This window comes from Musa acuminata, chromosome BXJ2-3 (assembly GCF_036884655.1).
Source record: "Musa acuminata AAA Group cultivar baxijiao chromosome BXJ2-3, Cavendish_Baxijiao_AAA, whole genome shotgun sequence".
Lineage (NCBI taxonomy): Eukaryota > Viridiplantae > Streptophyta > Magnoliopsida > Zingiberales > Musaceae > Musa > Musa acuminata.
In genome coordinates this window covers 1,798,636-1,812,929 of record NC_088340.1, presented here as the reverse complement: position 1 = coordinate 1,812,929, position 14,294 = coordinate 1,798,636, and the positions used below count along the sequence as shown (strand labels likewise).

At 37.1% G+C, this 14,294-nt stretch overlaps 1 protein-coding gene and 1 long non-coding RNA gene across 3 annotated transcripts; both read left to right on the top strand.

Moving 5' to 3' along the window:
- The first annotated feature begins 435 nt into the window (after positions 1-435).
- On the top strand, positions 436-4,171 carry LOC135606391 (uncharacterized). The gene is made up of 4 exons (XR_010484811.1): positions 436-684; positions 1,870-2,008; positions 3,559-3,640; positions 3,719-4,171. It is a non-coding gene; the product is annotated as an uncharacterized LOC135606391 (long non-coding RNA).
- Positions 4,172-5,651: 1,480 nt separating this feature from the next.
- Positions 5,652-12,094, top strand: LOC135606819 (ankyrin repeat protein SKIP35-like). 2 transcript variants are annotated; one of them, XM_065098106.1, is made up of 4 exons: positions 5,652-5,779; positions 6,206-7,190; positions 7,421-7,853; positions 10,891-12,094. In XM_065098106.1, exons 2-4 carry the CDS (start codon positions 6,562-6,564, stop codon positions 11,710-11,712), a joined length of 1,884 nt encoding a protein of 627 aa, XP_064954178.1. In that variant the 5' UTR covers positions 5,652-5,779; positions 6,206-6,561; the 3' UTR covers positions 11,713-12,094. The 2 variants fall into 2 exon arrangements, with proteins under 2 accessions (XP_064954178.1, XP_064954179.1); XM_065098107.1 differs by lacking the exon at positions 5,652-5,779 and adding an exon at positions 5,795-5,940.
- The last annotated feature ends 2,200 nt before the right edge of the window (positions 12,095-14,294 follow it).

Sequence of the window (14,294 nt, the reverse complement as noted above, 5' to 3'; positions counted from 1 at the left end):
AGTAATATGGTTGCAAGCTCCGGATTCCATCGGTCAACGTGTTCTGGTCTACGGGGAAGTGGAACCCGGCGGTGGCGGCGCTCGAGGTGGAGTCAACGTAGTTATCCTATTGCGCCATTGCAAGTGTCATCGACAATAATAGTCCATCAAATTATATATATATATATATATATATATATATATATATATTCATTTAAGAAGAATAACTTTTGTAATTATCCTTCTTAATTTAATGTTGAGTAATCGATGAATCAAGTAACCAATGAAAATGATCAAGAGGATTTGACACATTAAAAGATTTTAATATTTATATATATTTTAATTCATTTACCTAAGTTTCTTGGAGGGATGACATATATCTGAAGGGACACATGAGAGGATAGATAGATAGAGTAAGAACTCCTTGTTCAAGGAACATGTGATGCATTAGCTCGATGTGGAACAGTAGCACTAGTCCTCCAATGGTGGTATGGCACAGAATATAGATAAAATGTACTTGCTATCGAAGACAACGCATCTATCTGTCTTGGAAAATATCCATCCTTCATCATTCCTTATGCACGGAATTAATTGATTTGACTTTGGATCTTGAGCATAGGGGAAGCCAAACACCACAGCTGTATGGTTCTCATGCCCCATCATAATCTGGTGGACGTGGGGAATGGTTTTCTGCTACTAAATCAGGTAAAGATATTTCTATGTTTGTCTTATTCTTTTGCATAATTTCGTTTGGAACATTGGAAATTGTCTAGGTTTCTGTGATTAATAGCTAAAAATCTTGTTCAGAGGTTGGCCTGTTTTACTGAGTACTGATCCTGTAAGAGTTTTGACGGTGCACGGCTACTGTTCGACGTAAGTCCTGTCCTTGGATTTGGATTTTTGGACGGATATTTTGTGTCCCGAAAAGTCTCTCCTGAAACTTTCTCATCCTGTGAGGCTCTCTCATAAGAAAAAAAACAACTCGATGGGGAGAATTTTTTTCATTATGTTAATTGATTAAAAACTTTGATTTGTGTTCTCTGGGCACATGTTCCAGGCTGCTGATGTCTCAGGAATTTCAACTGGATTTTGTAAGCACAGCAAGACCAGTGCAATGTATATGATGGCTTTGAATTGTAGGTCTGGTCGTGCGAGTGGTTCCCCATAACCTTTTGATCATATGGATGTTGGGAATTTTCATTAGGCAAACTCTTAAATCATAAACAAAACTGTGTCGATCATTCTCTGTTATATTAGGCAATGCCTCATTATCATGAGAGATCCTCCATAGGAAGAGTATGATTAGCTTTTAGATAAATGAGGATAAAACAAATGGGCAATTTTGCATGCTGTTCTTAATATTGTGTGCTACCTACAAACAACCAGTTATCCTGGTGGTGTATATCAAGGTCTAATTCCAATAAGGTCGAGGTTTAAAACCCTCATTAGGCATCCCGTGTGCCCATTACTCCCTGACTGGAGTCTGAGACTCCCATAATAATCTGTGTTTTGATAGCATAATAATCTAATCCATTAGTAAAATGAAGAATCTAATTAGAAAAATATTAATTTCCATCATATTTGTTATTTAAATTGAAAAAATCAATTGCATCTTCAGCCTCATTTGATTGAAGAGTCTTTGATTAGCTCTTGACATTGTTGAAACCAATCAAATTTAGTATTCTCTGTCGAATTATTCCTCAGTTTATTATTTTTTAATGTAGAATGGCAGTAAAACGAATAGATGGTGGGCACGAATATAAAAGCATTGATGCATGCAAATAACTGCAATGAGAAAATGTTCTATGTTGAATTTTGAGCTTAGCTGAAGAAGATGAAGATTGCCATCTATGGTAAAAGTTATATACTTGATTTGCATTTGTGGTGTAGATCGTTCTATGTCCTCTTATTCAACACTGATAATGAGTTAAAGAGGGAAGAAAGAAGAAAGTGATATGGAAACGGATTCTCCATTTCTTGGTTCAAGCTGAGATTCCGGTGCTGCAGATGAGTTAAACAGGGTTTACAAGTATGTTTCTCTTCACATTTGCCTTCGCATTAGATTTTTCTGTTATATATGTTGTTAGCATATATCACCACTGCACTTGCAATAATATGTTCTAAAATTTCTTCCCCTGAATTGTGGAGCACTTTGTCATGACATAATTAACTAAAGATTAACTGATAACTTGATACTAGAATAGAAACATGACCATCACAGGTTGGGCTAAATAATGTGAAAAAGGTGAGGGCATAGGACATTTTCTGATGCCTACTCAGGCATAACGGTGATGTTACCATCTGTGTATGTTAATCCAATTCTTGAATAATGACATGTCTTAGAATTTTTATGCCGCAGATTAATCCTTAAGGACACGGGGAACATAGTCATTAAGGTTATTATGAATTGACAATAATTAACTACCCTTTACATGCTTTGATAGTCATCTATTTCTAAAATAACCATGTAGCATAATTTCAATTTCCTTTATCACTTCCAACCTTCTTTCTTCCCTTTTAAACTGTCAATTTTTTCCTCATGTGTAACCCTCTAATTCTTAGGGGTTCTTTAAATCCTATAATGCTTTAACTAACTTGTGTTGTATAAGATGAAAATCTTATGTACATCTTTTTCTATCAGAGTGTAGGGATTAACCTTGGATTTCCTTCCTAGCAAATGATGGGATGAGAACAGTATTAACTTGAGTTTGATTGTAATCCAGAATATTCAGGGTAAACATTTAAAGCATAAATTACTATAAATATTACAGATTTTATGCAGGATAAAATGTTGGCAATAAACCATATTGCTTTATTCTTGTGGAGATCAAAATGGGAGCTGGATATATGTCAAATCCAGAAAGGATATGAAATTGAACCAAGGTTTTCTGCAGTTGAAACTTGGATGGGATACTATTGATCAACTAAACCAAATACTTGTAATGCCCATAAATGGACTAGAAGACTAACTATTCAGTACTTGTAATGTCCAAAATACTTGGTAGTCATGCCAATGCAACTTCTGGATTGCAGGTTGATCAGGCAAGCAAGCCCCTAAATTGCAAGTAAATCAGCAATGATGGATTAAGAGCTTCACTTGGTGAGGCCCTAAGAAAGCTAACAAAATTCAAAATGGAACAAATAAGAAAGAGAGATAGAATCTTCTGAGGTAACATCATGGCTATTCTTCCATTCCAATGAATACCTCTTCAAGATTAGTTCTATCACAATTGTATCTTACATTGTTGATTAACAGACCAAAAAAAAAAAAAATCCTATTCTTGTCAAAATTATCATTGAATTGGGACTTTTAAGTTGACAAATGAAAGCTCTGTAATGAGTAGTACTACTTGACCCTTCTTGTTGCTGTTTGTCACATTGAACTTTGCTAATTAGGTCTCCACATTTAGTTCACATGATAGAAGGCAGTTTATTTCATTTTCTCATCTCCTTATATGTGCTTTCATGATGAAGATGCTCTCTAAACAACACTTTTGTCTATTTCCCCTTGTCAAGATTCTTTCTACTAGTCAACAAGTTTTTTGGATCTTCCTCTCATGCTTAATATTGCTTGACTAGGAATTTGGCACCAACTTTGGACAGTTCACTACATCGATACAAGGAACGCAAGGTTTCTAGGATGCATCTTGAGGTGGTGAAGGTGATGCAAGCTTTGTGGTTCATTGATTGTTCTCCAGCAATTGCTGTGATAGGAAAATGAGTAATTTTTTCCTGACAGGAGCTTGAGGCTGCTATGACATCTTCACCAAAGATTGATATGATGGTGTAGAAGACTAGCATGTCTCCAGGAATGCAGCAATAATCCAGCTATCAATCTCATGGTCAAGTATTGCTTGTAGAAGTGTGGATACTATCTAACATCATGGTGGCCATGGTCCATACCTGAATTATTGTTGTGAGCACCTACAACTACTCAACACCTGTTGCATAAAACAATATTTTATGGTCATGATCTAGTATGGTCTCTTCCAATTTAAGATTCCATGTTCCCTTGGTTGATGTTAGATCAACCATGGACTAGTGCATTGTGAGACTGAGAATCTATATTATTATAACTCTTGTATGTGTGTGATATGAGTACTGGATTTTTATAAGCTTTATTCCTTTTTATTGTATAATGGTGAGATAGATTTTGTATTTTTTATTTCTGTATTGTAATGAGACATAGACAAGCTATGCTAGTAATAGAATGTGCCAATAGAGTGTTGTGTTGGAACTAAAGCAAGGTGGTGTCACATGGTTTCAGATGTACCAAATGCTAATTTTATGAGGAGCATGTGATGTGCCCCACAAAGGTTCCTTCATTTGGTTGTTGAGATGGGGACATCACCACAATGAGTTGAGAAATCTATGTCAAGCTCAATCATTGGACACAACAACTATTAACCCCAGTAATAAAATTATTGTTATCAGATTGGACATATTCAGAATTAGATGTGCAATGAACCAATGCATATTCCTAAAATATGCAAACTTATTTAGATTAATTTTCATTGAATCTTTACTACCCTTTTAAAATTTTTTTAAGATGTGGTGTGATTTAGGTAGATAAAATTATATTGTTTGTGATAATTGTTGAATGGATTGTGGTTAATTTCTCCAAGTACATCAATGAGCATAAGCCAAGCTTGACTCTGTCTGTGTTGTTTAATCTCAGCTTAGAGCTGTTTCTAGAGATCAAATCTGTGTGCAAGTCCAACTCATTTTATATAATACAGCCTAAGTTAAGCTAATTTCTATGCCAAGTTGAGTTTGAGCCTTTACCAAGTGGCTTTGTGGTGTTACTACTTTCACTCTCCCCCAAAATAATTCCAATTAAATCCAAGATTAAAAGCCAACCATTTGTCCAATCTCCTGAAGGTCTAAAGATTGTGTAGATCTTAAATCCTTCAACTTCTCAAGTCCATTATATTGAAAACAGATGATCATGATAACTGTCTCAAAATCCTAATACTTAATTCTAAATATAATATGGTTATCATGCATCAATTTTTTTTTTGTGTATAAAATTTCACTTGCATGCATAAAAATCTTCACAAGTGAAAGTAAACATGCATGAATTGAATAGTTGTACTTAATAGAGATAAACCAATAAAACCTTTTATTAAGATGCATGCATCTCTCTCTCTCTCTCTCTCTCTCTCTCTCTTAATGTAGCCAATTCAGCCAAGAAACCTTCTTTCAAGCATAGCCAAGCAAACCAGTGTTGGTTGGGAGACTTTGTGGAGAAGGGAATGGATGGTTGTGGATGGAGGATGGCTTGATGAAAGAGAGAAAAAGTAAGAAGCAAAATCTAAATTTAGAGAGAGAGAGAGAGAGAGAGAGAGAGAATGAGAGTCTTCTAGATGAGTGAGGTGAGCCACAGCCAACCTAAACAATTGGGGAGGTCCCCACCCTCCAAATAGATGTCTTGGGTGGTGGGATCTTATGTTGTAGTGACTCACACTTTCATGGGCTTTTATAAAAAGTGAACTAATAATATTTCTCACACATACAAACAACATCAATCATACTTCTCTCTCTTCTCTATTATTATCAGAGGAAAAATAAAACAAGATATGTAAAATAAATATATATTATTTTCACTCCCCCATTCTCACTTTTATTGTTATTATTAGCTAATATATATATATATATATATATATATATAATTTATGTCCACTTTCCCTCCTCCTCAGCTCTCATTTCGAGTGGTCACAAAATGGTATATAAAGAAAACAAAAGCTTTCTCTTTGCCTTCTTCTCCTCCTCCTCGTTGTTCAGACTCATACTTTTAAAGGTTGCTCCTTTTGCCCCTCTTTCTCTCGGTTTCATGCATCTTTCTTCTTTTGTTCCATTATGAGTACCCCCTAAATCATTTTCTGCTGCGTCTGCCCCCTTTTCTCCCTCGTTCCTGCGTTAAAAATCGTTTTTTTTTATATTGGTTTTCCTTCCTCGCTGGTATGTTCTATCGTAGAAATCCTTTCTCGATTAGAATTTCCGGTTCTTTGGTGGTTGTGGTGAATTGGATCGTTGTTTCGAGCCCTGATTCCCCCCTTTTCTCCATCGATTCTTGGTTACAAATAGGTTTCTTGTTGGTTTTAGTTCTCGCTAGTATGGTCGCGGATTCTGTCGTCGTAAAGATTACTTTTTTAGGTTAATAGTTGCTGTGATGAATCGGATTCTCGTTTCAGGTCCTCACTTAATTTTGTATTCTTATTTTTAGGTGCCGTCTCAGATATGGGGAGTGTCTAGGGTTTGAAGAAGCTGCTGGTGCTGCCTGATCATCTACGTCTTTCTCTTTGTAGTTGATGCTGTTTCTGGTGGTTTTGTTTCGTTATTGACCGGAACGTGATTCATGGAAGGTGGAATTTGCCGTACTTAAAGGGGGATTTTGGTTCGGAAATTGTCCTTTTGGTTGTTTTCTTATAAGGCTTTGATTCGATGCTGCTGCTTATGGAAATGGTTGATGTGATCGAAAGAGCTGGATAGAGTGATTCGGTTGCAAATAGTTGGTTTTTTGTTCAAAAGGGAGTAGATAATATTGTTAGTGTTGTAGAAACGGTGGGCGAGAATAAGATCATGGTTGAGGAGATGGATCTTGTGCATTTGGTGAAAGATAATCAAGCAGAGGATGTTTTGTGTTCGGAGATGGAAATAGATGAGAATGATGTTCTCAGTTGCATGAATGACCACCACAATGTCGGGAGTGAGAAGGGTGAGGGAAGCACCGTGGTCTTTTCGAGGGAGGCTCCTCTCCTGACAAAGGACGCTCTGATCTCAAAAGATTATGGCTGTGGCTCCAAGAAGATCAGATCAAGAGCCTCTGTTTTGATGGAGGAGTCTGAGGTCAGAAGTAAGGACAAATGGAAGCAAGAGAAGAAACTCAGTAGGCAGGACAGGATCGAGCTGGGCCGCCTGTTTCAGAGAGTAGTGAGTTCCCAGGATTCTGAGCTAGCTGAGAACCTGATTCAGTTGGCAGATCCACAAACACTTAATGATATGCTGTGCATAGCATTGGATTCTATATGGTTCCTGACGAGTCGACAGGAACTGAATATTATTACTGGGCTTATCAAGAAGATTGTTGCCAATGGAGCGAATGAGTTCACGAGGGCAGCCCTCAGGACATCATTTCTGGCTTCATGTGTTTCTGCGTGTCAAAGCAGAACAATGAGTTTGGCTGATACTGTGGGCATCATGGCCCAGAGGTAACGCTCCAAGTCTCCAACAATCCCGATTCCGATCCTTGGACATGAGTAGTTGTTCTTTGCAAAATCTCTTTCGATTGCTCATGGAAACTTCTGAAGAATTTGTGCATTTACATTGGTGGAATTTTTATTGTGGGTTGCTATTTTTCGTTCTCCTATAGTAGGAAACACTGTATTGTTGATGTTCCATGGATGATGAAATTTGTGTCCTCTTGATCCTTCTTTATCAGGTTGCATGAACGTCTACAAGAATGTCATAGTGATGAGGTTTTGAAGGCAGAAGCTGGTGCCAAGGTCCAGAAGTTCACAGAATGGGCTTTGAAGTGCATCGGAATTCATTGTCGTTGCCAGGAGAACAAGGGTAGAAGAAATCACAGCACAATTGTTGAAGTCCAACTTCAATTGTCAGCCTTTAAGACATTTTTGGATATTGCTGGCAACCATCTTTCCGGAAAGGATTTTACTGAGGCTTTTGATGCGGCATGCTTCCCTCTTACTCTCTTCTCTAGCTCATTTGAACCTGGTTGGGCATCTGGCACATCAGCAACTGCAATACAAGGATTATTGGGAATGCTTGTGGAAGGCGGGGCAGATAATGTAAACCAATGCTTTCTTGAAGCATCAAGATTTGGGAGTACAGAACTAGTACGGATGTTACTACAGGTATCAATTTACTTCTAGAATGGAATTAAAGTGCATTTTCTTAAGATGCTTTAACTTCTATTGTAGCTATCTGTCACAAAGGGTGGAGGTGCTGTCGGGAAGATGCAGGAGAGGTGGAGAGCTCACAAGCAGCAGCTTTGTTGGGAAGAAGCAGAGAAAAGGGAGGGGAGGGGGGTTTGTGGGGATGGGTGTGAGCTCGAGGCCAGTGGCTAGGAGGGGGAGAGCGATGGAGGTGGAGGAGGGAACAGCATGCGAGGGGGCACGAGGAGTTGAGGACCGCGCAGCTTGGAGGGGGAGAGTGATGGAGAGATGGAGTGGAAGGGAGAGAGAGAGGAAAGAGGAGAAGGTACCACCATTCACGAGAGGGGAGGCACTGGTGGGCTGCCTTACACACGAATGTTGGCCACTGGCCACCACCTTGCACATGTGCCAAGAAGAGGAGACCGACAACCTTGCACACACATTGGGAAGATGAGGAATAGGTTAAAGAAAGGGGTCAAAGTGGGTTAGGCAGGGGGGCGATTAAGTTAGATTATCTGGCTTAGTTGAATCGAGTCAATTAATTTGGGTTCAACTCAAGCTCAATCAAATCGATTTGGCCAAGGCGAGTGCCTAGGCCACTCGGCGGTTGGGCCCAAGCACATGCTTAAGTGGCACCCAATTAAAGGTGCTCACTCAAACCTGAATTGAGGCGCTCAGGCCTTGCCACGCTTGAGTGCCGAGGCAAGTGCCCAAGAAGTGCCTCTTGATTTCATTGGGATATGTTGAGAACTAGCTGATATTTTTCTATAAAATAAAAATCTCATAGTAACTTCTTGATTTACAATTCTGCTTTATACCTAACCCTGTGTTGACAATAAAAGGCTTGGACGATGATGATATAAAATGATGGTAATTTTATCAAGGTTTGCTACTTTGTGTTAGCGACCTGACCCTTAAAATAGGACACTTTATAGCCTGTTTTGCTCATAATGTTTGATTAATTCAATGCTTTTATAGCACTTAAAACAAGAAATTGGAGATGCATTTCTCCTGCTTAATGTTCTCCTCAGATTCACTCCCTTCCAGCCAGTCCTTTCTTTCTAGTTCCTCGTGGTTGGTAGCTATATTTGTTTCCTTTTTTGTCTACCTTTCTTGGTTGTCACATTTGTTGACAATCACCTTGGTTAAGGTGATGCAACATGCATGTCTACTGACACGTGAAGGAACGTATCAACATTATGCGGGCAATTGAGCATGTGATACAATATTTGAGGAAATTGGAAGGCAGTGTTACAGAGCATGTTTGCACACTCTTCCACAAACAACTTTGACATGTCCCACTTACTGTGACACTGTGAATGTTCTGATCAGACAGGGACTAGCAAGTCTTGTTCCAGTATGAAGGGATCATCAACTCTTGATCCTCATCAGAAAAGGGATCAGACTACTCTTGATCACCACTCCATAGGGATTGGCAAAGTACCTTCAGTTCTGGTTTTTAACATGTGGACAGCAACTAATTGTAAAGAGTATCTCAGTCCTTAGATGTTGCATAGTCTAATTAGGATTTGTATATTAGAATCCTACAAGTAAAAGGATCCTGCAAAACCCAAATTAAAACAGATCTTTAAATTTTCTGTGGTTATAAGTATTTTTTTTCCAGTGTTGCTTGAAATTAATTTTCCGGAGTCCTTTCTCTTGAACTAGAGAAAGCCAGTTAGGAGAAGCAATTTCCATCACATTTTTTGTGCTATATGACCAAAGCATGGCATTTTTGTCATGGTGCCACTCCCTAAATTATTTACAGACGTAGCGCCTTCATTGGTGTGAGAATGATATGAGCACACTAAACTTTTTGGCTTGCAGTGTTGGGAATATCATAGGTATCCCTTAAACATTTTGCAAATTGCAATATCCTTTATTTAAGTTTTCAAGGCAGCATATTCTCAATTAGCTATTTGAATTTTGTGATCATGGCTCAGAATTTTGTTCCTTGATCTTGTTTGTTCATAAACTTTGTTGTTTCATTGTGCTGAATTATGCTCTAACAATTGAAATAATATGCAAGAATATCTGCAGACACCTGTTCAAAGTAGGACTGTCATGGCTAAATGGTCCATATGAAATTGGAAGATGGTGCCTTTTATGTTAAATAGATGCTTATGATACCTGCACTCTTTGAAGTAGTTCAGCATATCATATTGATGAAACAGATGAAAGTAGGAAGTGCAGCCTAGACATGCACATGGACGAAGATAATAGTATTTTTCACAATTTCTTTTAATGACCAGTATAAAACAGGAGGACAACCAACATTCTCTAGCGCCTTCACTTCCTTTACATATTTTTCCAATTTTATTTTAGTTTATGTGTTTGTACTCTAGCTAGCATACATGAAAAGTTCTTGGCTTTTGGCTGGCTTATGTGCTTCTTGCTGTAACAGTGTTTTGATATAAGACATCCTTGTAAATATCTGTTGGCACATGACATTATTGAGCTAGCAGTGCTTTTCAATACTAGCATGCTGCTTAAGTTATTAAAATGTATATCACATTTTATGTTTTGGTTCTCTCGTATCATATAATTTGGTTGCATGATGATGGTTACTTATGTTTTAGTTGGTCAGGATTTTGATTGGAGGTGTAAAGGCATATTCTTCTGGTTGCAGATTCCTTCCTTTTCTTGAGGGATCCAACTGGCTCTAGTGAATCACATAACCTTTAAGAGCTGATTCAGTTTATCAAAAAAACTTTCAAGTGTTTTCATAGAAGAGCTTCGTACTTAATTGTGCTCAAAACATTTTTCAGTGACTCGCATTTATGCAATAGTTTTATGTGTTTTCTCTGTTATAATTGTAAATGGCACATCTACATCATATTCTGTCTTTGTCCGTCTCTTTCTTTTACAGTCATTATCCATATCCTTCTTTTCATGTGCAATATCCACCATGGAAGAAAGTGTGCTTGATGATCCATTTAAAATATTAAGCAACAAATGCTTCTACATTGAGCAGTTTTATCATTAAGTAACAAATGCTTCTACTTTTTTCCCTCAGATTGCTCAAAGGAACAGCTTGGATGTTGATGTTGATCTTGCCCTGGGTTTTGCTTCTCACTACTCTAAAATTGGAACCATGGAGTGCTTGGTTGAAGAAGGGAATGCCGGGGCTTTCCTGGGTCCTTTGATGCGAGCTGCAGAGAGGGGCTGCATGCAGGTAGTTCAATGGTTTGTAACTCGGGGATGTAAGGACATGGAGCTATGCCTTGCCCTTACTGCTGCTGCCTCTAGCAGCCAGGTCGGTATTGCAGCTTACCTTCTACCACACATCCCGCAGCATGTCCTTGCTGCCCTCAGCATTGAGATCCTAAAAGCAGCAGGGGAAAGGAGCAGCGGGTCTCTAGATGGTGTTGTGTTCCTTCTTCGCAGCGACTTCCTTGGTGATCCTGCAGCAACATATGCTGTGGCTGACAGCATGGCGAGGTCCAGTGATGAGTCTGTGGCATCTGACCTGAGAGCTTTTCTGAAGGAGCATTGGTCTGAGGCTGCTTTTGCCGAGGGCTTGCGTTTCGGGCAAGACCACTTTGTAAATATCATGAGGATTTTTAGAAGGGGCAGTTCACCCATCCATCTGAAAGACCTGCCGCAGCCCCTGGTGACGGCCATAGCATACCTTCCATTATATAGGGAGTGTCTGGAGGCTGGTGGGCAGCTGCTGCCGCAGAAACTAAGAGGGCAGCTTGTGGAGGCTGCTCATAGGGTCAGCGGAAGGCCTGTGAGCAAGAACAGCCAGACTAGAGAGCTAATGGCAATCTTGGAGCATCACCTGCCTACCTTCTTTCTGCAAGCTCCAACTGTCTCCCGTGCCGCATACAGGTAACTAAACTAGCCAGTAAGGCCTGGAATCAAGGAACATCAGAAGGCTTTGCTTTTAGCCCGTTAGCTATGGATATCCTGTTGTTCTTTTCTTGTCCTGTGCTTTCGCTTAGAGAGTTGCCTCGATGATTTCACCGGAGGATGTCTGAAACAATTTTAATGGTAGTAAGATGAGGAGGGTTTATATAGGAAGATTGTTCATCAGAGTAGGTTTGGGCTGTGATATACCCAACCTTGTCCGGGCTGCATAGCTCCCTTTCTAAAATTTTCCATCAACCCAAGTTGAATGTGCTTTCTACAACCCCCCATTGCAGTATGTACCAAGCCAAGTTGAATCTGCTGCTTATTACAACACTGCAGTATTAGTGTTAAGTATATTTTTGGGATGTCTCGTCATTTTATTTTGGACAGTTACAGCAGGTGTAGAATGTCATGCTGCTGCTGCTGCACAAGCTCTTAATTATAGGGTACAAGTCAAAATCATCCATCAGTGTTGGAGTCTATGGAAGAACACAAGACACATTGGTACTTTGTTTGGTTCTATTCTCAGAAAAGAAAGATGATTAGAGTATGTATCCTAAAAATTGGAGATAATGACCAACCAGGAATGAGAATACTTTTTTTTCACGGAAATGAATTGGTTTGTCTTTTTGATCTATTGAGATAATATAACATAGGATTCCTAACACTTTTATGGTCATCTGAAACCCAACAAGGTTGATGTTAAGGTTTTAGAAGAGCGAGCGAGAGGAGATGGGGAGCTCATTGAGGGTTTTTGGGCCTCGTCGAGGGCGACGAAAGATGATGAGTCGAAACTCACGACGAAGGAAGCCATTGTCTCTACCATGGAGCGATGGTTGTCTGCTTGTAATATATCCAATCCGAGCACCTTTTTTGCTACCTGTTTAGATACACTGACATGACTCACTACGTAGCAGATGATTGGTGGTGATACAATCATCTTCCTCTGTCATAATCTAAGTCCGAAAGTTGAGATGTGATATCATAGTCCTGCCATCTCACGATGAGAATATATCAAAGTTTTAAAAATTATATTTATTTTTTTAATAATTTATAAGAGTCTTTTACCTATTAAGATTTTGAATATATTAAAATTTTAAATATTATTCATCGTTATAGAAAATCATTTTAAGACGATAACGATAATAATCGATACAAATGATTCATCTGATATTATGTTCCTATAATTCTATATTATTTCTCTTTATCATGGTTTGTACAAAATTAATATGAATTTTGAGTTTATAATAATTCTATAATCAAATATTAGAATGAAACATAGTTTCATACACTCTTTAATATTGTATATGTTTATTATTTTTACATATTATCTATTGAAATATGATTATCTAATATCTCAAGCTATTAACACCTTTAGATGTACATAAATAAAATCAAGAGATAATTAGATAAAAAATCAAAATTATCAAATATGATAGGGGTGATAAATTTATTGTAGATATAATGAACCTAATTACAATTATGATTCTTTTGTTAGATTTTTAAAAACGTAAAGTATTTATTATGTTTTACCATATTTGTTTCACAATAGAACGAGATTATTATATATTTTAAATGGAGTTTCTAGTAAGTTAATTATATCAATTTTTTTTAGTTATGGATTAGTAGGAAATTCAACTTAAGATATTTATATATTTAGAATTGTTAGATAACGGTATTCACATGAAAAGAAATTGAATTCAACGACTATTTTTAAATATTTTATTATTTATCCAAAAAATTTAAATGGGTATATATTTGATTGTCCTAATCATAGTACAATGATAGTTAAATATGGTAATGCAAGATTCTTTGATAATATCAAATCAGTGGGAGTGAAAATCTTAAAATTTAATCTTGATATTGAGAAAATTCAGATTGACATTCCTTTATCATTTTATATTGGAGAGATTGGTATTTTTTAAATCACTAAAAGAATTGATGAGGGTGAATAAAAAATAACATTGATAAACTCCCACATAATATTAATATCAATGCTAATGAACTTATATAATAATCACAATCGACAGTTTTAAGAATATCTCAAAAGAAAAGAAGACTTATTTTTTTTATTATTATGTGATATATCTATGAAAGAAAACGATCTTAAAAAGTGGTATGATATAATAAAAGAAGAGTTAAAAATCAATAGATCAAAATGGTGTTTGATAATTAGTTGAATTACCTAATAACTATATATAAAAAAATTGATTGCGAATGAGATTTTAGTCGAAACTTGATTGAATGGGTAATATAGGACGATATAACAATTAGATTTATGGTCACTTAGTTTATGACTATGAAATTTTATTGTAGGACTTAGTATGATTAGACTCAATTACCAAATTCTTGAATATACTTTTTGATATATCGTAGAAATTTCATTTTTAAGAATAGTAAGTATTCTGATAGCATTATGATGTAAAGTTCTCGATGGTTAGAGAAAGAGTTCAAAAATAATTAATATTAATTAAAAACTTAAGTTTTACTATATTGATTACCGATCCATTTATTTAAAACTTAAGCAAGGAATTTGTGAGATAAAAGATATAGTAATATATATTT